General features: G+C 46.4%; 1 protein-coding gene across 1 annotated transcript in view; it reads left to right on the plus strand.

The window, feature by feature from the left end:
- Window positions 1-22408, plus strand: part of MVD (mevalonate diphosphate decarboxylase) — a 219831-nt gene that overhangs the window by 76751 nt on the left and 120672 nt on the right. Inside the window, exon 3 of the mRNA XM_069635977.1 lies at window positions 6223-6337. Coding sequence (XP_069492078.1) covers window positions 6223-6337 — 115 coding nt within the window. The remainder of the gene's footprint in view (window positions 1-6222; window positions 6338-22408) is intronic.

Below are 22408 nucleotides of genomic sequence, written 5' to 3' on the forward strand. Positions count from 1 at the left end.
TGGAGCTTCCAGCAGGCTTGTTTGCAGTAAAATGCTGGACACAGGAGAAGGCACAATATTGCACTCACCTCAAGATGAGCAATGTGTCAGCAGTGGGATATATAAACAGGTTAGGAGGAACCACATCCAAGATGCTAGCGATCTAGCGAAGGAGTTCTGGCACTTATGCCTATAGAGCAGGATTTCAGTGATGGCAGAATATCTGCTGGCCAGTATGAACGAAGTAGCATATTGGAACTCCAGGTTCCTAAGGCTTGCCAGCGACTGGAAGCTGGACGAGACGGTATTGCCGACACTGTGGGCAAGATGGGGACCATTTCAGAGGGACCTATTTGCATCGAGACTGAACAGACCGATTGGTCAGGTTTTTTATTTATTTTTTTATTTATTTCTCAGTTGGAGACCAGACCCCGAAGCAGAGGCGACAAATGCTTTCCTGCAAGTATGGGGACCAGAAATAGAATCTGCGTTCCCGCCATTCTCAATGATGACACAGATGAAGAGACAAAGGGCATCCTTAATATTAATGACTCCAGCATTGAGGGGACAAGCATGGTTCCCACATCTGCTGGAAAATGTCATACGACAACCCGATTGCACTACCGACGATCGGATCGATCATTCGGGACCCAACAGTGAACAACCATCCTCTAGTTGAGTCAGGCACCGTCAACCTCATGGCGTGGGCGATATCGGAGGAGCCTGGGCTAGGCCAGGACTATCGAACAAGGCTGAGCAAATCATTGAGGAATCCTGAGCACCAGGGACCAGAAAGGCATACAGGCCTGCATGGTGAAAGTGGCATAGCTGGTGTATGGAGAGGAGAGTTAATTCAGCTAGAACAGATGTAGTACATGTAGCACTTTCTTTGCGCAAATGGCAGCGCAAGCCAAAGCATGCATGACCATCAATACCGCTAGATCTGCGATATCCGCAGGACACATGCATTTGGAAGGACAAATTGTAGGGGAACCCCCCCCCCCCCTTTTATATGCAGATTACTGAAGGGTATCAGACTGATGAGATTATGATATGTAGACCGAGAATTAAAGTTGTTCACAACATGGCCAGATAACGATTATCTATCCAGAAAAGAATTATCAGCTAAGGTGACCATGCTATTCTGCTTATTGTCATGCAAACGGGTATCTGACGTTCGAGCATTAGAGGTTGATGGGAAGACATTTAAACATACAGGTGTGACAATCTAGATGAACTAAAACCAACCTGAGCACTATAGATTCTGCATCTTTCACTGGACAACCGAAATTAGGCTCAGTACGGTGCAAGATGGATGAGATGGGTCATGAGCCAAGCGGGCATTGACATTTCACACTATGGCACACGCGAGGCATCCAAAGCTTTTAGTGTAGAAGCACGACTCGAGGATATAGTGAAGGCAGCAGATTGGACAAATGAGTCCACATTCAAAACTTTCTATTTCAAACCTATAGAAAAGGTAACCTTGTTGGTGGTAAGTAAGCTTTAAACAAGCATAATCCGAGCCTCCGGGTCTTGATATAGAATTCAGATTTTCAACATATTAGTTTACGAAAGTCCTAATTCTATCCAAGACACGGGGGGGGGGGGGAATCCCACCCATTCTAATCATAAAAATGTATAATATGTTGTCATGATTATGATGGAATTATGTGATGTATTTTGTCATGTAACACGATTACCCAGCCCAGGTGAACAGGAACCTAAAATGCAGGTTCCATGGGAGTTAACGAGCAGACAGGTACATGAGAATCAGGACAAGATTATAAAGTTCAGCGTTTACCGGTTAGGATGCAAAAGTGGGTGATCTGCGAAAGAAAGAGGAGGATATTAAGATGGTAGACAGATTTATGGAGGTGTTGAGAGACTATTGGAAGAATAAGATCCCATGTTTTTTCAAAGACCAATACCAAGAGAACTACTAAAGACTCTGTTTTTACGTGGAACATGTAGTTTTTTCACTTTATTGTTCTACTTATGTTATTGTAATGCTGCTCCAGTTGAGTATAGATAAGAGCAGCATAATCCTTTGCCTCCGTGTCTTTAATAGAATGATGACTTTCTTAAACAAATGTGTTGAAAATCTGAATTTTAAACGAAGTGCACTGTCCTAGTTTGATCCCTGAAATCTTTCATACCTAACGGGGGCGAAGCCGATAATGCACAACTCTTTTCGTTTATGGGGCATCCACGTTGCAGATAGCCAGTATCCACCGCGCCCTCTCTCTTCACATCCAGCCCGCCTAAATTGAAGGACAACACCTCAGCAACATCTTTTTAATCTGCACTAAACGGAACGCAAAATACATTCTCCCGCCAAGGAATAGATGTGTTTCTTGATCACTGGCCTGAAATTTGCTCTGAAATATAATGTGAAATAGGGTGCGTGTCATGATGATATTATGGGGGCATTGTTAATAACTGAGAAGGCCGTTTGCAATCGCCGGCGAACATCTTTTTCAGGCTGTCAAAGATTCTGAATGTGGTTCAGCCAAGAAGGGTACTTTAGTGAATGGATCTGCCCAGATGGCAGTTTCCATGGTCAGTCGTGGCCTCCTAAGTTCCGGGGATGTGCCTGTGCGCTCATACACGTGAGTGTCTTGGGGTGGGGGGGCATTAACCTATGAGTGAAGATGGAGACCGCCAAGGGGCCGGCTAGGCACCCGCAGCAAGGATTCCTCGAGCTTGGAGAAGTCTTGTCAACAAGGTTTCCTGGCCCTGATGCCGGAGGGCCGAAATGGATTCTCTGGGTTGAAAAACTGGACATGTACTCTAAAGCTACCAGTGAATCCGATGTGGAGGCGAAAGTGCCCAAGCTCCTATATTCTTCAGGATCTGAAGTGGACAAGATTTGTAAATCCATCACGCCAGTGGACAACTCGTACCAAGCTGCGGACTGTCTGCAAGAACATTTTCTGCTGCTGGCGAACCTCAGAGGGAAGGTGGAACAAGAACTTGACAAATTAGTAAAGCTGGACAGCATTGAGAGGGTGGAGGGACCCACTCCCTGGGTCTCCCCTTCGTTGTAGCGCAGATATGAGGCTCCCCAACCAAGCCATCAAGAGGGAGAGGCATTTAACCCTGATGCTGGACTATGTAGTGGGGGAGTTGAAAGGGTGCCCATGTTTTCTCGAAATTGGACCTGAGGTCTGGTTACCACCAGCTGGAGCTTCACCCGACCCCGCCACTACATCACAACATTTACGACACACCAGGGCCTCTATCAGTACAAGCGCCTCAGTTTCGGAATGTCCTCAGTGGCAGAGGTTTTTCAAAACGTGATTCGTGGGGCTCTGGGGGGGCTAGAGGGTGTCTTCAATCTCAGTGATGATGTACTTGTGTTTGCTGCGTCAGAGGCAGAACATATCAAAAGACTTGGAAAAACCATGGAGAGGATTCAACAACTGGGCCTCTCCCTACACAGGGAAACAAATTCGGGTTTGTCTTTCATGAAGGAGGCACGACCCACACAAGGTTGAGGACATTCAGGAAGCAAGTCCACCAGGCAGCTTGTCAGAGATCGGAAGCTTTCTGGGAATGGTTACTTATTGTGGATTGTTCATCGCGAATTTGGCGACCATAGCTGAACCCCGTCCAGCTGCTCACTGGAAAGTACAAGGCCTGGAAATGGACCGAGTGGGAGCAAAATGTTTTTAAAACCATTAAACAGGCTTTTACTGGGAGTGAGACCATAGCTTTTTTCGACCCACAAAAGGAATCCGAAATTATGGTGGATGCTAGTCCAGTGGGATTGGGGGCGGTCCTGTCACAGCTGGATTCACAAGGACGAGTGAGACCCGCAGTTTATGCAAGTTAAGCCCTATGCAGCACAGAGCAGCAGTATTCCCAAATTGAAAGGGAAGCGCTGGCAGTGTTGGGGGTGGGGGCGAAGGGGTTCTGCCACTTCTGCATTTACATGTTGGGCAAGCCAGTGACTGTAGCTACTGACCACAATCCATTCTTGCCAATCATGGTAGGCTCCTCTTCCAAATCACCCCCGAGGATTGAGCGATGGATGCTTGTGCTAATGGAATATGGGGTACAGCTGGTTTACAGGCCTGGGTCTCACAATCCTGCAGATTCTCTCAAGAGACCCCAGGGAGCTGGAGGACGGGGTGAGCACAGAATAACATGTAGTGGAAAACCACATTGAGGTAGTTGTCGCAGCAGCAAAACCAGTGGTGTTGTCGGTCCAAGAAGTAGCAGAGGCATCAAACCATGATTAATGTTTTGAGCTGGTGAAGGATGCCATGGCCAATGGCGACTGGAAACCCCTATTGACAAACCTACACAGGAGGGTCCAGGAAGCCCAACGGGAACAGCTCTGGAAAGTGCGCCATGAACTCTCGTCAACAGGGGAAGGAATCCTGTTAAGAGGAAACAAGCTAGTAATTCTGCTGGCGTTGGTCAACAGGGTGATCAAACTGGCGCATAATGGGCCAAGGGGCTTGAAAAACGAAGTCGAGTCTATGCCTGAAGATGTGGTTCGCCAACCTCGAGGCGAAGGCCAACGAGATCATCAGCAAGTGCGTGGGGTGCCAGGCTGTGGCACCCACCAACAGAGAACCGCAAATTGAGTCTATGCCTCGCAGTGCAAAACCATGGGACATAGTGCACGTGGATTTCAGCTCCACTGGTCGTGGAACACACTTTCTCGAATTGATAAACCATAGGTCCAGGTGTCCGGAAGTGGAACTGGTTGAGTCCACAACGTTTGAACCGGTGGAGCAGGTAATGGAAAAGATTTTGCGACACATGGCTTTCGAGGATCATCTGTTCGGATAATGATCCCCCGTTCCAAGGGGAATGTTTTGCGGAGTTCCTGGAGGAATGCGGGTCACCCATCGGTGGATAACACCGGTCTGGCCGTGTGCTAATGGTGAGGCTGAACATTTCGTGCGCACACTAAAAGTGTTCCACATTGCCCAAGGTCAAGGGAACTCTCTCAAGAGGATGTTATACCAGCTGCTGCGAGAGTACCCGTCCACACCGCACAGTACCACAGGTGTAGCACCAGCGGAATCTTTTATTTCAAAGATGCCCGCTAGGCCTTATCCTGGAAATGGAAGGGCGGACCCTGGGGATCATCAATGATGAAAGCGTCTTCGAAGACCAGAGAATGCACAACGAAAGGGAGAACCAACAAAGACACTAGTGGTGGGAGACCCTGTACTAGAGAAAAATAGACATCCCGAAGGGAAACGCTCCCTCACATACGAACCATGCCCCATGGACATCATACAAGTCAAGGGATCCATGGTGACGTCGGCCGATGAAAAGGGGTCTGTGGCACGAAATTCCTGTTTGTTCAAAAGGGTGGGAGAAAGTGGGGGAAATACCAGAAGAGGTAAGAGAAAGGCCACCGACCCCAAGCCCTGAAAGGAATGAGGCACCTGAGGACACTTTAGAGTGTGAGGTCCCAACCGGGTAATTAACCGGGAAAGGGGAGAGGGTGGAGGAGGCCGATATCCCAGTCAGGAAAATCTGAGGTGCCCAGCACGCTTCAAAGACTATATAATGGATGAGTAATAGACTCAAATCATCTGGACACTAAGCTGGATACTCAAGGGAGCACACTGTTTGCAAGTTAATGTATACAGCACTGTTTGAAGCCACATTGTATTATGTTGCCCACGTTGGGCCAGCCGGTCTCTAAATCTATGTGTACAATCACCATGTACGGTGTTCTAATGTGGAAAAAGGGTTTGTATTGTTGCCTATGAAAAAGGAGGAATGTGATGTAGGGGCGTGACCGTGTGATGGCAGCGTTAGCCGTCGCATGGCGAGTTTAATAAAGGGGTGTGCCCGCACAGCAGGAATTGCGCGCCTGTAGCCCGAAGCTGTTAGGCTTGTGTCTGAGTGGGTCTTGCACTGGGGGGCGGAAGGGGGCAAGACCTATGTACTGGGGCTACGCACATGGCGCATTACACTTACCACCTTCCTCACCACCTCCACCCGACTGCACTAGTCAGCCCTTTGGCACCAGGTATTTAACACTAGACTGGCACCAGCTCCATTTCTGATGGTATCCCACATGTTGCATGCTGACATTTTCTGAGCGGTGACACGTCTTCCGCCTTAATGTATGCAGGTGTGGGATGGATTATTCCCCATGCATCAATCTGTCTAAATCATTTTGTTCTTGTTGTGTTTTCTTCAATCATTTTGTTCCGAGTTTTCTTTTTAACTTGATTTCATGTTTTTTTTTTCTTTCTTTCGTAGCTGAAAACTACCACCACTGCTGCCCTTAGCCGGGACTTTAAAGAGGACCGTATCTGGCTAAACGGCACAGAGGAGAATATCAGTCAACCACGCCTACAGTCCTGCCTAAGGGAGGGTGAGTTATTGCTGACCATGTTGCTCACCTTCCATAGATGACAGCAGACACCTGCCATCTCTGCCAAACCCAAGACCCTGACAGGAAATGCCAAGCCATCTTTTTAATGATCACCAAGAAGGAGATTTGGTCTAATAGTTTAGTGGAAGCTAGTGGTCTCATGCTAGCATTCCCACTAGACCCAAATTACTAGGCAAACAAGCTTAAGTGCCTGGGGACCAACTCCGTTGGTGACGGTGCGCGATATAAATACCTTTAACATATAACATCTCTGCGTCCCAGCGCCTGACCATGCTGATATTGTGAATGCTTGGAAACTAGCAAAACATCAGCGTTAAATGCTTGGTTTTCTGAATCAATTCCTGTTGGGATTTGGGAGGGCACTTGTTGGAAATGCCTTCAGGGCACTGAGGTGGACAGTCTACGATTTGTTGGTAGCCAACGGTGGATAGCTACACGAGTAAAGTGTTGATTTCTGATATGTGGGCATTCTCTACTTCACATGTTTGAAAACTCGCGGCAGGGCCAACTTAACCTTTCATTCTTCCCAGATGGATAAATCAAAAACCATTCTGAAAAGTGAGGTAATCATAACACGGCACCGCTTACAAGGCAGAGTAATCTGGAACGACCCTCTCTAGGAACAAATCAGTTATGTTTTAAGAATTAAGTGATTACATTTTTCAAAACCATATGGCCAACTCAGTCTAGTCGTAGCAAAAGTGGTACTGTCATCGTTTTGAGAGATTCAATGCCTACTCTTTTGCAGGACTTTTTACAAAAGCATATTCATATTACCTTCCTCATCACAATACTTAAAAGGCAAAAGATTATTCTTCAGGCAAAAAGCGTACACAAAACACTTTGCATCCTAGAGCTGAGGAATGTGGAATGAGGAGACATATGTTCCCCGCAACCCTGGGCAAGGCTAGGTGTGGAGGGGTGCCGGGTGGGGTTAGTGCCACAGCGTGTGGATCTGGCTGGGGAGTAAACAAACTCAGAAAAGATGAGATCTTTATTCCGCTGCTTACAGGGAGCAATTGCGCTGGGCACTTTGTTTGGACAAGTCTATTGGTGCCTAGGGAGCTGATCATTCGATGACCCCTCCATTCAGTTGTGATCCAGGCACTATGGAGGGTAGACTGACATATTAAAACCAAGAACTTGGAGAGGGGGAAATCTGCAGGGGCAGAGACTTGCATCATTCCCATTCCACACAATTTAAAGAGCCTGACTGCGAAATGGAAAAAAAAGATCAACCCTCTCCGTCCTTGTCCTTTTCATCCTCCTCAGATGTAGCTACTTCAGGAGAGATGTCTCTAATGACATAGGCCTAATAGAACAACTGTGGATAACCTTACAAAAAATCATAGGTCGCGAAGCCCGACCTCTTGCTGTTAGCACAGTAGTAGGAGGCAATCATCATCACCAAGCCCAGTTGATCGACATCAAAGATGCAGTGTTTTGAGAATGGGCTGGCATGGAGAAATCGCCCATACCCAAATATATGATGATGTATGACCTGCAGTGAGATCGTCTTTTGATGGCATCATCTGTCAATATGAACTCCACGATGCTCGATCTGGGGGGCAGAATCGTGGTTTCGGCAGATGACGCAAACTTAACAGACATCATAGATCGCAAAGCTGAGTCTGCTTTAAAGAAATGGTTCATAGATTTCACTGTTGCTATGAGATTAGGGGCAAACATTGCCTCCACAGCCAACTCGGTACTAAAGAATTGCCAAGACTTTATCCTGCAAAAGACAAAGCTACACATTGCTTTGTGATTCTCCACATGATCAAGAAGCAGGTTGAATAGATTTTGGCTGCCTGCAAGTCACTTCCCTAGCATCTTATGTGCTAGTGTTTATCAAACAACAACTTTGAGCGAAGAATTGGGTAGACTGAGGGATTCCATAGAATTGGTCTGCTGAAGATGCCTTTCTTCAGGAAACCACTTTTTTGAGAGCATGTAATGTAGAGGGCAATCGAATGTCTGAGGGCCCTCTTCTTCTGACTAAGAAAACCCAAGAGCTCCAGGACCCCTTGAGCATGCCATTGCTACTGCAACCCCTCCTGCCACACGCACAAGCATATGGGCAGAATCGAATATCCTATTTCTCTTCAGAAGACTTGTCAACTGTCTTTCCCCTCCCACTCTACACTCTTGAATGTGCCAGGGACACAAACGGAACAGAGCTTATTGAAGTTCTTCTTTCATTCATTCATTCTTCCTGCCTAAGATACAAGTTGTTGTGTGTGAAATTTACTTGATAGTGTGTTAACCCCTTCGGTTCCTATGTGTGTGTTGAAAGAACTCTATTGAGACCATTGTGCATGCTGATTCATTGACTGTGAGCGGGTGCGTTTGGCAACATTACTTGGCTAGTCTGCTCCTTCTTAAGTTGTTTGCAGTTGTAAAATGTTTCATATTTCGATCTAGATCTGAATTTTATGCAGCCGTAGTAAAACGCTGTTTATTTTCATCCCGACTTGAATTATATGCAAAACCATTTTATTTCCATCTATATTCGAATTATATATAGATCCTTGATTTATTTAACTTTCTAGTACAGACAGGGTCTACTCACCCGCATTTGCTGGTAATTAATTTACTTGCTTCTTTACTGCTATTGCTGTTTGTATCTGTAGTTCGTATGAACTACATCTCCCAGCCTTAAAATGACATCGGCAGTGCATTAGAGCTGGTACGTTTGCAAGGCCAGTTATCACCGGTTTACGTCCGGGATCGTCTGGTTTAGGCAGTCTCCCTTCTTAAGGTAAGATCGTGGTAATATTAATTGCCTGTTCATCTTTAATTCATCTGTGTTCTCAGTGATGTTAGATGCTCTGGGTTCCTCAAAAAGAACTTGTATCCTCAACTAATATTTGAAGCTTGCGCTCTCTCCCAGCATGGGCACTACTACAATCCATTCAGTAGTGCCTGAATCTACAAGCCCTTACATCAGTACGGCTGACTATCCGACTGGGTACCGGGTATCCAAGTCTATGTCAACTACTATGTCTGCGACAGTATCTGAGGCCTTATCTGTTTGCCTAAATAATGAGTCTTCCGCTGACTATCCTCAGACAGTGGCTCCTGTATGGCAGCTTCTCAGTAGCAATGAGGATGCACCCGTCCTGATGGAAGGTATTTCGCACAGTATTTCCCCTCCCCTTATTATTTGTAAATCAATAGGAATTCCTCAGTGTCAGGATGAAGAGGATAATAAATGGCCACATGTTAGTCCGTGGTTACACCAGTTGTCCTCCTTGCCACTGCTATGGCTCCTATTATGATGGAAGCTGTTAGTACTCTGCCCCTGCTAAACACCCTAATACTTATATACAAAAGAAGACAGACTGGTTACTGGTTAACCACTAACGTCTTGTCAGATTGTTTAACTACTGACGTTTACAATAGTAGTACTGGTTGACTTATGTCGATCATAAACTTTGTAGACCCAAACCTTGTGGACCCCACGCTTAGATCCGTTTGACCTCTGTCCTCCTGAAACTTCTCCCATTATTGGTGGGTATGGCCTTGCGGTGGAAAGTCGCAAGAAAGTGCTGAAATACATGCTGCTGAACACTAGATCACTGATTAAGCGCGACTGAAGTTTTTTGACTTCATTGTTGAGCTTAATATCGACATCTGTGCTATTACGGAGTCCTGGTTGCATGAACCTGCTGGGCCCGCTTTGACTCTAGCCCTTCCTTAGCATTATAGGATTTTAATAGCAGAGCGGTCATTCGGGAAGGGTGGGGGAGTGGCTCTTCTCTCACATGAGTCATTGAACATCCGCCTTATCAGCAGCCTGGACATCTCCGATTGCGAAGCTTTGCATGCTAAAATGTTGATGGGTCCCAATCACGTTTACTATCCTCTTGATATATTGTCCTTGAAACATGCCGGATTTTCTAATCCAATCCAGCGATTGGATTTCATCATCATTGAAACCTAAGTCTAAGGTGCTTCTACTTAGGGATCTGAAATTGGGTTTTAATGACACTGATGACTCTATGGCGAGATCTGTTCAAGCAACCTTTGAGGGATTGAATTTCTCACAACACATTAAACAATCGTCACCTATTAGTTGCAGAATACTAGATTGGGTGGCTTCCCTTGGGTTAGTGTTGGACAGCATTGAAGTGAATCCCTGTCCTTGGTCTGACCACTTCATTATCTTTTTCCAGCTTCCCAGGATTACGCTACCTGAGCAAGAGAAACTCCCTGGTGAAGATCCTCTGTTGCATTCTGCATAAACTGACCCCCTCTTTGTTGCAACCATTCTTCGCCCCTCTATTGGATAATCTCCCCTACTTTGATTCCGCCACAAAACTAGCTTTAGCCTATGACAACATGATGACCATGGCTGTGAACAGCCTGGCACCTCTGAAACAAAGATTGGTAAAGACGCAACCATTTAAATTGTGATATTCCTCGGATATCCATAAATTAAAATCAATGAAAGATGGGTCTTTTAAGAGATGGAGGAAGTACCTCTCTCTTGAGGTCAAGGACCTTTGCACGTCTGCGGTTAAGGCTCATAAGTTGGCTATATGTGTGGCAAAGAATTTGTCTTATGATACAAGAATCAAGGGGGCCTCTTCATACTCTAGGGAACTGTTTAAGATCCTAAAAGAACTGGAGAACCCCCGTCCACCCTGTTCCTTGCTTACAAATGATGCCAATTGGTGTTTGGGCATCCAAGGTTGAGAACATCAAAAGTGACATTGCTGGTATATTGAACTCCCTGGTGGATAATACTCCCGTACTGAGCACAGAAAGACCAATTGCTCATGTATCTCGCTTTGTCTTCTCTAAGGTGACTGATGCAGTTATCATGGAGACGGTGGAAAAATTGAATCCGACTAACTGTAAGGGTGACATCTGCCCTGCGGCTATTGTTTAATCCTGTGCCTACCTCCTTGCCCCTTTGATTACCAAATGTGTTAATCCATCCTTTGCCAAAAGCTATGTTCCTACTGCTATTAAAAGTGCTTGGTGCTTCCTTGTGGTGTCCCACAAGGATCATGTATGTCCTCTATGCATTTAATATCTTCACTTTGCCTCTTTTTTAATTGTTGGAATCAAACGATGTAATCTATGCAAATGACACCCAGTGTCTTATTCCCCTTAACAGCAATTATATGGATGACTCCATGATAATCAATACCACCTATAATCGCAAACATAGGTGGGTGCTACTTAATGGTTTAGCACTTAGCAATTCCAAAACTGAAATGATGATTGTTGACACCGCATACAAGCTTTGTAATTTGGACCCCTACATATCAAACTTTCCAAGTAGCAGAGTGCTCACTTAAAACTCTACTAAAGTCAAGACCCTGCATGTTATAGATCAAGAGCTGAGTATGAAATCTCATGTCAGCCATCTTGTTTCGTGCTCCTCTTGCTGTCTTAAGCTCTTAGCTCAAATCCGCCCTTTTCTTGACCCGAGTTGTTGTGCCACTCTGGCTCGGGCCATTATTTGGTCCCGACAGGATTATTGTTCAAGCTTGCTCCAGGGCCTGAGGCAGGGGGAACTTAACTGGCGTCCGGTTCTTCAGAGCAACGCGGTTCGAGTGGTCTGTGTTCTGCACAAATCAGATCATGTATCCATGGCAGGGAGGTCCTTGCACTGGCTTCCTTGGGAAACAAATAATTTTTCATACCTTTTGCAATGCACACTCTTGCCTCTTCAGGAAGAGTCCCATTTATCGCTCCTCTGTGCTGGTATGGCTCCCAGCAAGATGCACTTTGAGGTCTAATAACTCTGGCCTCTTAACGATTCCAAAGGCTAAATTCTCTATTGTGTTGGATGGATGCTCTCCAATAGCAGCTCGTTTCCTCTGGAATGCTCTGCCCCCAGACTTGAGGTCCTGCCCCTCCCGGTATCCTTTAAGTGTAGACGCAAGGCAATGTTGTTTGAGCTAACTTACCTCTGACAGCTAGTCCTTTTTGTGTTTATTGTATGTCTATCTTGTTCTGCTCTTCCATGCCTAAGGGTCTTGTTCCAACGCATTTATAAATAAAATCACGGGCACTTGTCAGACCTGGCCAGACATATATATTGATTAGAATTTCTGAAAACGACACCAGATGAGTGTGTGATGATTCCAACCCTGAGTATAGTCAAGAGAAGCATTCTACCTAGGAATGGTGGGATCTGCTGGAGAAAATGCAATGCTACCACGACCTCTGAAATGCATGAAAATAAGGTTTGACGCCCTTCTCTTTGTGGCAAAAGATTCAGGCTAGTGGAGACCAGTCCTGGACTTATACTTTGAACCGATTCATCAAGTCCATTAGCTTCAAGATGGAACCATTGGCAAAAAAGCTGTAATGAACTAGGGTGGCTTCCTGTGCTACCTGCATCTAGAGGATGCATACTCCCATATATCTCTATATGGTTGGACACCAGTGATGCTTAGCTTTTGCCTTTTAGCTGTACCACAATCCATTCAAGGCCCTACCATTCAGCCTCAAGTCAGCCCTAGGGATTTTCACCAACACTTTCCCCGATAATGGAATTGATTCCCCCTCAAGTGGTCTTATTCCCTTTTGTGAATGGCAAGAGGATTCCTTTACAGCATAAGAGACTAGAATGAAGCTCTTTGTAGACACATTACAAGAACTGGCTTTGCTCCTGAAATTCTCATTGATGCCCTGCCAAGATCTACAATACATGGGTGAGATTTAGTACAGAAGTGGGGTTGATGTCTTTAGCAGAGGAAAGAATCACAAGACTGCAGAATCGCCTTTTAACTGGCCAATAAAACATCTGGCAGAGGCAACATGGTGCAAGAGGTCACACAGTGAGTAGCACACCCGTGTACCTAGCGGCTAAGCTCCACATATCTGGTGGCACACACTCATTGCGCAGAAAATTGACCAACCAGCTTGAATCACAACTCGTCTGCAAAGAGAGCAACCGGAAACGGTCCTTCTTTTGTCACACATCCATCTTCTGAAACGCTATCCCTGTATCCGCTTGTAAAAACCCCAAAGTTCTTCAATTTCGCAAATGTCTCAAAACCTAGCTTTTTCAACTAATCCCAAAGGGCACACAGACCACAACTCTCAGTACTGCATTACTGTTAAAAGATGCCAGCCCAATGCTGGCTACTTTTCACACCTGGTACAGCGCTCTGATGCTCTTGTGCTAGGTCTGTGCTTTAAAACATTATTATTTTTTTTTTAAAGGGCAACATGGTGGTCTCCCTGTACATTGTCCCTGAGGCCAGACTACACCTGAAGCCCATGGTGTTCCACATTTTCAATCAGTGGACCTATGCTACCAGAGTCTGGATATAGTTATCAAGGGAACTCCGGGCCTCTATGCTTTAACGTTTGCCCTGTGAAAATCTGGTCAGGGGTCCCAATTATTTTCCCCCCTACCCAGTCACTGCTGATTTATGCAGCCTGGGCTAGGGAAGTCTGGTATGGGTAGCCATGCTTGTCTCTCAGTACAAGAAAAATGGTCGATAGACATGGACAGCCATTCCTCCATTCAGCTGCAGGTTGAGGTGATGGGAAAAGCCTTACTACATTTCTCTGCCCCCACATACAAAATTGGGCTTTCAAAGTAAGGGCAGACAACAGTGTGGCCTTACTTCATGTGAGCAGCAGGAGGAGTGGGGCGAAGGGTGGAGGGGAGACGAGGTCCATCTCATTGAAGCGGTTAGCAGTCCCTATGGGGCTGAGCCAAGATAAATGGAGATTGGGGGGTGGGGCAGGGTAAACCCAGGGGCTTCCAATTAAGAAGCTGACTCCCTCTGTCATCTCTTCCCTTGCTTAAAGGATCCTTTGCTGATCGAGGCAGACAGACCTTCCTATGGTATTGTGGATATTAGAAGGGTCTCCTTTCAAACCCCATAAGTATGCCTATTCCTCTAATCTTTGTGTTTATATAAAGTGGAGTTTTCGGTGGCTCACCTTGGCCAGCTGCCTGGGTGAACTCTGGGCGCACCTCGTTTCTTTTCCTCATTTAAGGGTCTTTCTGGACAGAATTCTATTGGAAGCTGGTCCTTTCTTTTTGCCAAAAGAATGGTCAGCATTTAGTTTTCCCAAGAAATTGGAGGAGGAAGGTCTTCTTCTTCTGGACATGCTTAAAGCCCATTGGGTCTGTCTCGATATGTCTAGCATTCGTGGATCTGTCTCTCCAGTTGTGAAGCTTGCTCCAAACCACCCGACTGAGCGCCTGTCTAAAGCCCCAATGAGTAGATGGCTACGAGTGGCTATCTTTGCGCTATATAAAGCAGCATGTGGTTCTACCGCCCTTGATTCAGGGAAGGCCGACTCACAGTTTCTGTGGACTTCCTGGGAGGAGATGAGGGGGATTCCTAGTCACTGTATATGCCTGCAGAAATTTGATTTTTCTCCCCCGCTTATTTTTTTTATTTTATTTTATTGAGCATGTGTTAGGCACTTCTACAACTGAATAGTGTTTCAAGTGCAACAATGCTAAGGGAATAGGGGAGAAAATAACAATGGCAGAAACTGTAAAATAAAGTCACGGTTCTGCTAGGCCTTGTGGCATTTGGACGTGCAAGTACAGTGAGGAGATAGGGAGGGGGAGGGGGGAAACAGAGGAATGGGCAAGTGCTGGTGGAGGGTCCAGGAGGGAAGTGCTAATGGAAGCCAAGGAGGAGAACCTCGGCTAAGTGATAGTGCAGGCGACTCCCAAGAGTGGGATGCAGAGCTGCCAAGCGGGGGCCTGCAAGGGCAATGCAGTGGGGGCAGGGGCGGGGCTGGTATCGACTGGGAAGAAGGGCCTGGAATCCTGTGAGATTCATGAGGACCAGGCCACCATTCACAGTGGCAGTGGGGTGATTAGCAGAGAAGGGAAAGACGTTGAGAACAGCAGAGTTTTTAGCAGTTCCCAGAACTTGAGGAGGTCCGGCTCAAGTCAGAGAGGAGCAGGGAGGTTGTTCCAAAGGGAGGCGCCAGCCAAGGAGAGGCACGTACCTCCCCCCCGCCCCTCTCTGCTTGGAGAAGCGTTTGACCAGATTTAGAGGGGCGTAGGACTCTAGCAGGGGAGTATTTAGGGAAGGAAACTTTAGAGATAGCGTGGTCCCAAGCCCCAGAAGGCATTGCGGATGATGGGTCTTGAATTTTTGATCCTTGCAACCACTGGGAGCCAATGGAGAGATTTTGGGGCTGGAGAGATACCGTCCTTGGGCTTGGGGCTTGCACGGTTGTCATCCCTATTCTGGATTAGCTGAATGGGGCGTAGGGAGGAAAGAGGGAGTTTAAGAGACTATTGCAGTAGTCCAGCCTGGAGATGACCAGAGCACTGGCGACAATGAGCTTCTGGGGGAAGGTGAGGAAAGGGAGAATGCCTCTAAGGAGGTGGAGCTGGAAGTGGGAATTCTTAGTAAGGTCCATGATGTGGGGGATGAAGGAGAGAGCGGAATCAAAGATGACCTCAAGGTTTTTGGCCTCACAAGATTGTAGGGGTAGAGAGCCCAAAGAGGGTGGCCAAGGGGTAGGAGGAAAAGAAGACACAGGTGTCCCAATCAGAAGGATCTCCGCCTTATTGACATTAAGGCAAAGATCGTTGGCTGCACACCATGCCTGAATGGCAGACAAACAGTCAGGGATCAGAGAGGAGGGAGAGGAGGTAGTAGAGGGGAGTTTGACGGAAAGCTGCATGTCGTATAACACTGGAAATGAGGAGAGAAGGGGGAAATCAGGTGAGCAAGAGGGGCAAGAAAGACATTGAAGAGCGAAGGCGATAAGATTGAACCCTGGAGGACCCCACAGGTAGAGAGTGAGGTGGTGGAAGAGAAGGGGCGCAATTGCAACTGGGAAGGGTGGTTAGTGAGAAAAGGGGTCCGCCAATCCAGTGCTCGGTCAGTGATGCGGAGGGTGTCAGTCGTTTAATGAGGATGGAATGGTTGACCTTGTCAAGAGCAGAGGAGAGATCAATGAGAATATGAACCACAGGAGTGTTGGAATCGAGATTTGCAAGGAAGGTTTCACAGTTGTTCAGGAGGGTAGTTTCCGTGCCTCTGGATGCCTGGAATTCAGATTGATGGGTCACAAAGGCAACCAACAAGATCAGTGTGGAGAGCCAGTTTGGGGAGGACGAGCTTCTCTAAGAGTTTACCCAAGAAGGGGGTAGTGGAGATAGGGCGATAGTTAGCCATGCAGGAGGGGTCAGTAGACTGCTTTTTTAAGAGAGGGTGCACTAGAGAGTGCTTGAGGGATAGAGGGAAAGAGCAAGTGGTGAAGGAGTGGTTACAGATGTCGGCAAGAGCCGGGGTGAGAGAGATGTTGTTCCTAATGGTTCTGGAGGAGCAGGGGAGCACCTGTTTGGAGGAGACGTTCATAGAGCGGACAACTTTAGAGACTTCATACAGTGCTATAAGCAGGAGGGAGGAGAGTGAAGGGGTGTAAGGAGAGGTGGCAGGGGTGTATGGCAGGGAGTGGAGGAGAGTGAGGAAAAGATGTCCTGAGTTTTTGATGTGAATTGTGCTGCAGAGAGCCTGGGAAGAGAGGGAGGAGTAGGAGACTGCAGCTGCATCTGCGAGTTCCTTGCAAATTTAGAAAGGTGCGGCCGCGTTGTTAGTGGCTCCATAGATGCAGGCTTCAACATGGGTCTGCTTCTTGGAGCGGAAGGAGAAGCCTTTGGAGCAGGCGGTAGGCCAGTTTGTCAGAGACTGAGGCCATGGTCTTCCACTTCTGAATCAGACTCCTACCAGCTGTTGTTCTTGGAGACCGGTTTTAGGCGGATCCTCATGACTCGGGCAAGGATGTCAAGGGTCGAGAGATGGAGAGGTGCATGTTAGCAAGGACAGAGTCAGGGTAAGTCTGAGGTGGGGGGTTGAAGGTGGAGGCGAAAGCAGCGTCTGACACTCGCGTCATAGGTCGGATGACAGCGAAGGAGCCTGTTAACGCTGGGGGTGGCTCAGGTAGAGGGCCAAGGGGTCCCAAACGGGAGGAAAGGAGAGAGTGGTCAGACCAAGAGAGGGGGCGTTGAGCTGGGGATTTCACCAAAAATGAGCATGTCCAGGGTGTAACTGGCAGAATGGGTCGAGCCGGGAGGGAGATTGGAAAATGGAGAGAGGGAGAGAGCACACAGAACACAGAACCGAGAGGTAAGATTCAAGGGAGTCGAGGTGGATGTTGAAGTCACTAAGGAGGAGGAGTTTGGAAGAAGAGGTTGAGAGGCAGGAGGTGAGGTCGGCCCATTTAGAGACTACGAGAGAGATGGGGCCAGGGGGACCTGTAGATGGTGGCAAGGGTGAGAGAGAGTAGGTGAGACCCCAAGCCTGCAGGCGAGGCATTCAAAAGGGGTAGGATTGAATAGGTATGATGGCGGCAGGAACCCACTCAGGGAAGATCCGGGCCACTCCACCTCCAAAGGCCTTTTGGGTCTGGGCTTGGTAGGATATTTTAGCCCTCAGGAAGGAGAGGGTCTAGAGCACTGACCGAGCTGGCATTTGTATTGTTCTCTCCTGAAAAATGCACGGAACAACCATAAATCACCAATGCAATTATAGAGCAAATACTTCAACCCATAAACAGACAGACACAATAACTCACAGCCACGCACTCTTTAGAAGATAATTCGCTCTTTACGGCTATTTATTCAAAGATTACAAGTACATAGAAATAACTCATAAAATTAATATGGACATAGATCACAGAACAAGTAAAGAAGTCAAAAAGAAATACATCACCGTGAGCGTAATATAATTCCTCATCTCGTCCAGAAGCGGCTGGAAGACCCTGGGGACAGCCAGGCCGAGAGTGCCACAGCTCACAGGAAGGCCAGACGGAGCGTCCTTGTCTGGCTGAAGTCTCACCTGACCCCCTCCGGGTTTCCGCATATATAGACACTCCACAAAGGGGAGTTAATTCTCGAACCTTCTGGAAATTGCACCTGCGCAGTTGAGGAACAGCCGTCGGTTGCCAGCTGGGTCAATCGAGAGCTCCCCCCAAGGAACGCAGGGCCTCCCTGCTCTAAAAACACGCTCCCCGGAGAACAGTAGCAAGCCATAACAACGTTAGCTTTCCCAGCAGAAATGGCCTTGACTGCATACCAAGTTTGAAAAAGCATGTTTGTCTCAGCACTGTGAATCTAACACTTCAGCAAAATGTGTGCAGCCTTTCACTGCGGAGTGAAGTAAATATCCAACATGGCTCCGAGCGCTCCCAGAATGCATTGCGCGCCCGCGCCATTTTGAACCAAGCATAAATCAAGCATAACAATTCCACCCTTTGGATATTTATCTTCCGTAGCCAGGTGGCACTGGAACTGGTCTCTGAAACCTACGAAATGTTAAAACTAAATTGGGAATACATTGAATGCAACAACAACAAGCAATTATAATAGACAGTATAATAAAAATGCAAGCAAAAATGTAACGTAGTGTACCCCCAATATCAGGTATCCATGAAAATAACCAATCCCACCAGTTTCTGTTACCATCTTGAGACACTTGAGAAATGAGATCCCTCAAACCTCGAATATGGCTTTCAATGGATCGTGAGTGGTCACTTACATTGAAACAACACATACCTTCAAAGGCATTACACCCTAAATTATGTTTCAGCAATAGATAATTAACAGCAGCTCTGTTCTGCAAAGCTGCTTTTCTAATAACTTGACTATCAAGGAGTAATTCTTCTAAAGCCTGCGAGGTATGATTAAGACTTTTAACTACTAAACACGCTAATTTCATCTAAGATTTGTAACCTCCAGCAGCTAAACCCCAAACACCCACTAATGAAAGGGTTAATACTAGAACCTCAGCTTCTGATAGCAAATGTACATGTGAATCACAGTCAGGAGATGGCCCTACAGATTCAAAAGTTGACCTTTTACCTCGAGTTATCGCTGAGTGTAAAGGAAACATCATTAGTCCTAATCAAGTCAAAGCACATGGACCTCCAGAAATGTTAGCTGGAATATAAGTATATGTAATGTTACCACATGAAAAAGCCATCCTGTTGGAGGTTTCACATGATTCAAATGACTAGCAGTTATCACTGTATGGTTGCAGGACATAGTATTATTTACACTGGTGCATTTGCGTGACATTCGTGAACACAGTCTCCTCTCGAACGTAGTATGATTGTATTGATTGGTCAACTCTATTTGTCGGCACCTTGGGTTATGTTGTACGTAATCACACGTGTCAAATTTCTCCATTTCTTGTCTGTCTCTTGGCAGAACCTACAGTATTCATAAACTGAAAAAGATTGTCTAATGCCTGAGTCTTGAACTAAAGAATCATTATGTGTGACACCGAAAATATGCTTTAAAACCGGAACAAGCATCGGCACCGCTACTAAACATGTAGTCAATAAAGCTTCAGCATTGGGCACATCCGTAAGACAAAAATGTGATATATTCAGTACTTGCTGTGCTAGATATATCCACATATTTTCTTCTTGAGTTATCATAGGAGAGTGTTTCCTCCGTCCTACAAAGGGCTCCTGCACGGCTGGCATCAAGGTTGTTTTCACTTGCTCCTGATGTATTTGTCGCATTTCACGGATCCATGTCTTCGGTCTGGCGGGCTTGTCGGCACTGGCATAGGGCTGCTTGGGGACAACATTATTCATCACTATCAGTATCCCCTTGATCACTGGCACAGATGTGACATTTGTTGCTGGTGACAGAAGATCGTCTAACCCGTCCAAATGGAGTCCATTTAGTGCCACAGTCACACCAACAAGACCCAGGATCTACAAGGCAAACCCAGAAAAGAGATATCAGTGTTGCACATCACTCTCTCAGGTAACATTTGTCTGCGGGTACATATTGCCATTTCTTCCTACCACGCTCCATAACTAAAACCACTTGATCTTTGCCTGATGCAATGACATCTGCTGGCACTGGTGGACCACTTGGTTTTTCCACCCACACCTTTGCACCCGGCACCATGCTGTCTGAAGAGCCAAAACCGCAATCCCCACGGGTAGTTAACACTGTAGGAGGCTCCCCTTTCTTACTCATGGACAACTTAATGGGAATAACTATCAATTGGGCCATTCGATCACCCTTGTGTATTGATAACAACTGATCCCCACTATTCAGTAGGATGACTTTAATCTCTCCTTGGTAATCAGCATCAATTACCCCTCCCAACACTTGAACTCCCTTCAATGCTAGGACAGATCTAGGGGCAATCCATCCCATATGCTCTGGGTGAATCTGTACTCCAATCCCTGTTTCAATAACAACTATTCCTCTTGGGTCTAATCTGATTTCTTCATTGGAATGCAAGTCTACCCCTGCTGACTCTGGAGTTGCCCGATAGGGAGCTAAAGAACTTGGTGTAATTTCCCAGTATAGCAAGGTTTCTCTAACTGAATTGGGTTGAACCTGTAAATTAGGAGTCATTAATCGCATCAAAGGAGTTTCATGTTCATACACAGGCTTATTGTTTAACACTTGCACCGCATCAAACACACGATCACGCCAGCCTGTCAAACTGCCGCCTCCAGATTTGCGCAACTGTTCTTTCACTAACCAATTAATTCGTTCAATTAGCGCTGCTGCAGCTGAATGGTAGGGAATGTGATATATCCACTCAATGCTCTTTTCCTGACAAAATTCTTGGATCAATTTGCCTTTGAAATGTGACCCATTGTCACTTTGAATCTGCAAAGGCACTCCATAATGTAATATGATCTGATCTAACAACCTGATGGTGTTCAATTGGTTTGCACGGCAAAACCATCAAATATCCCGAGTAGGTATCCACAATAGTGCATGCATACTGACAACCTCTGCTGATTGGCATAGGACCAATATAATCAATCTGCCAAATTTGACCGGGTAATTCTCCTCTTCTCAATGTGCCTCGAACAATTTGAGGTATTGGTCTATGTAATTGGTGTTGGCACATGGGACATTGCAAAATAATGGTTTTCACTACTTCTAAAGGAAGACTGATGCCTCGAGCTTGTGCCCACCTGATAGTAGCCTTTTCTCCAAGGTGCCCACATTTCTGATGGGCCCATTTGGCCAAACCCTCCATATCGTCCTCCCGAGCCTCTTTATCCACTGAGGAAATCTTGGTGTGTTCATCTGCAACAGAATTAAAACAACATTCTAATGAATCTGTGGCGCAATGTGCGTCCACATGATATACAGTGACTTCACTTTGTAACAACATCTCTGCAATATCTTGCCACAGTTCCTTTCCCCATAACTCTTTTGAATGAATCTTCCATCCATTCTTTTGCCAAGTTGGCAACAACACTGCCAATCCATTCGCCACTGACCATGAATTTGTGTACACATAACATTGACCAGGGGTCTCTTGTTTCAATGCTTAGTAAACTGTGTAAAGTTCTGCGAACTGACTGCTCTTTCCTTTCCCTGTCGTTGTCAACATCTTTTTGGTTTTGGGATTGTACGACACTGCTTTCCAGTACCGCTCAGTTCCCACGTATAGGGCTGAACCATCTGTGAACCAAGCATGCTCTGTTTGTTCCACGGTCAAATCGCTGTAAGGTACTCCCCCACACCCCCGCCCCCATTTCACGGGAGACTCGCGTTTTTCAGGCACTTCCGGTGGTATGTAATCTGAGGGCGGTATGTTGGCTACTTGCTCATGTAATTTTGCCACTCCACCCTTTCCTGATTTGGCTCTGTCTTGAATATACCATTTCCATTGAATTATGCTGGCTTCTTGAACATGTCCTATTCTATGTGTTTTAGGAGAGCTCAGTACCCATTGCATGATTGGTATTTCTGGCCTCATCAATACATCATGGCCCACCGTCATTTGCTCAGTATCAACAAGAGCCCAATAACATGCCAGCAATTGTTTCTCAAACGGAGTATATGAGTTACCAGCATCGGGCAATTTACGACTCCAAAACCCTAATGGCACACGTTTCCTGTCTTGTTTCTGCCACACACTCCAGTTAGCATAATTGTCTTGCACAGACACATTTAATTCCACTTCGCCTTCCTTCAAGGGCCATAAATCAAGCACCTGCTGTACGGTGTCTTTCGCCATCTCAAAGGCTCTCTGCTGCTCTTCCCCCCACTGAAACTCCTATTTCTTTCGTGTCACTTTGTAGAGGGGGGGC

The sequence above is a fragment of the Ambystoma mexicanum genome, chromosome 1q, assembly GCF_040938575.1.
Source record: "Ambystoma mexicanum isolate Mex_15411 chromosome 1q, UKY_AmexF1_1, whole genome shotgun sequence".
Taxonomy (NCBI): Eukaryota; Metazoa; Chordata; class Amphibia; order Caudata; family Ambystomatidae; genus Ambystoma; species Ambystoma mexicanum.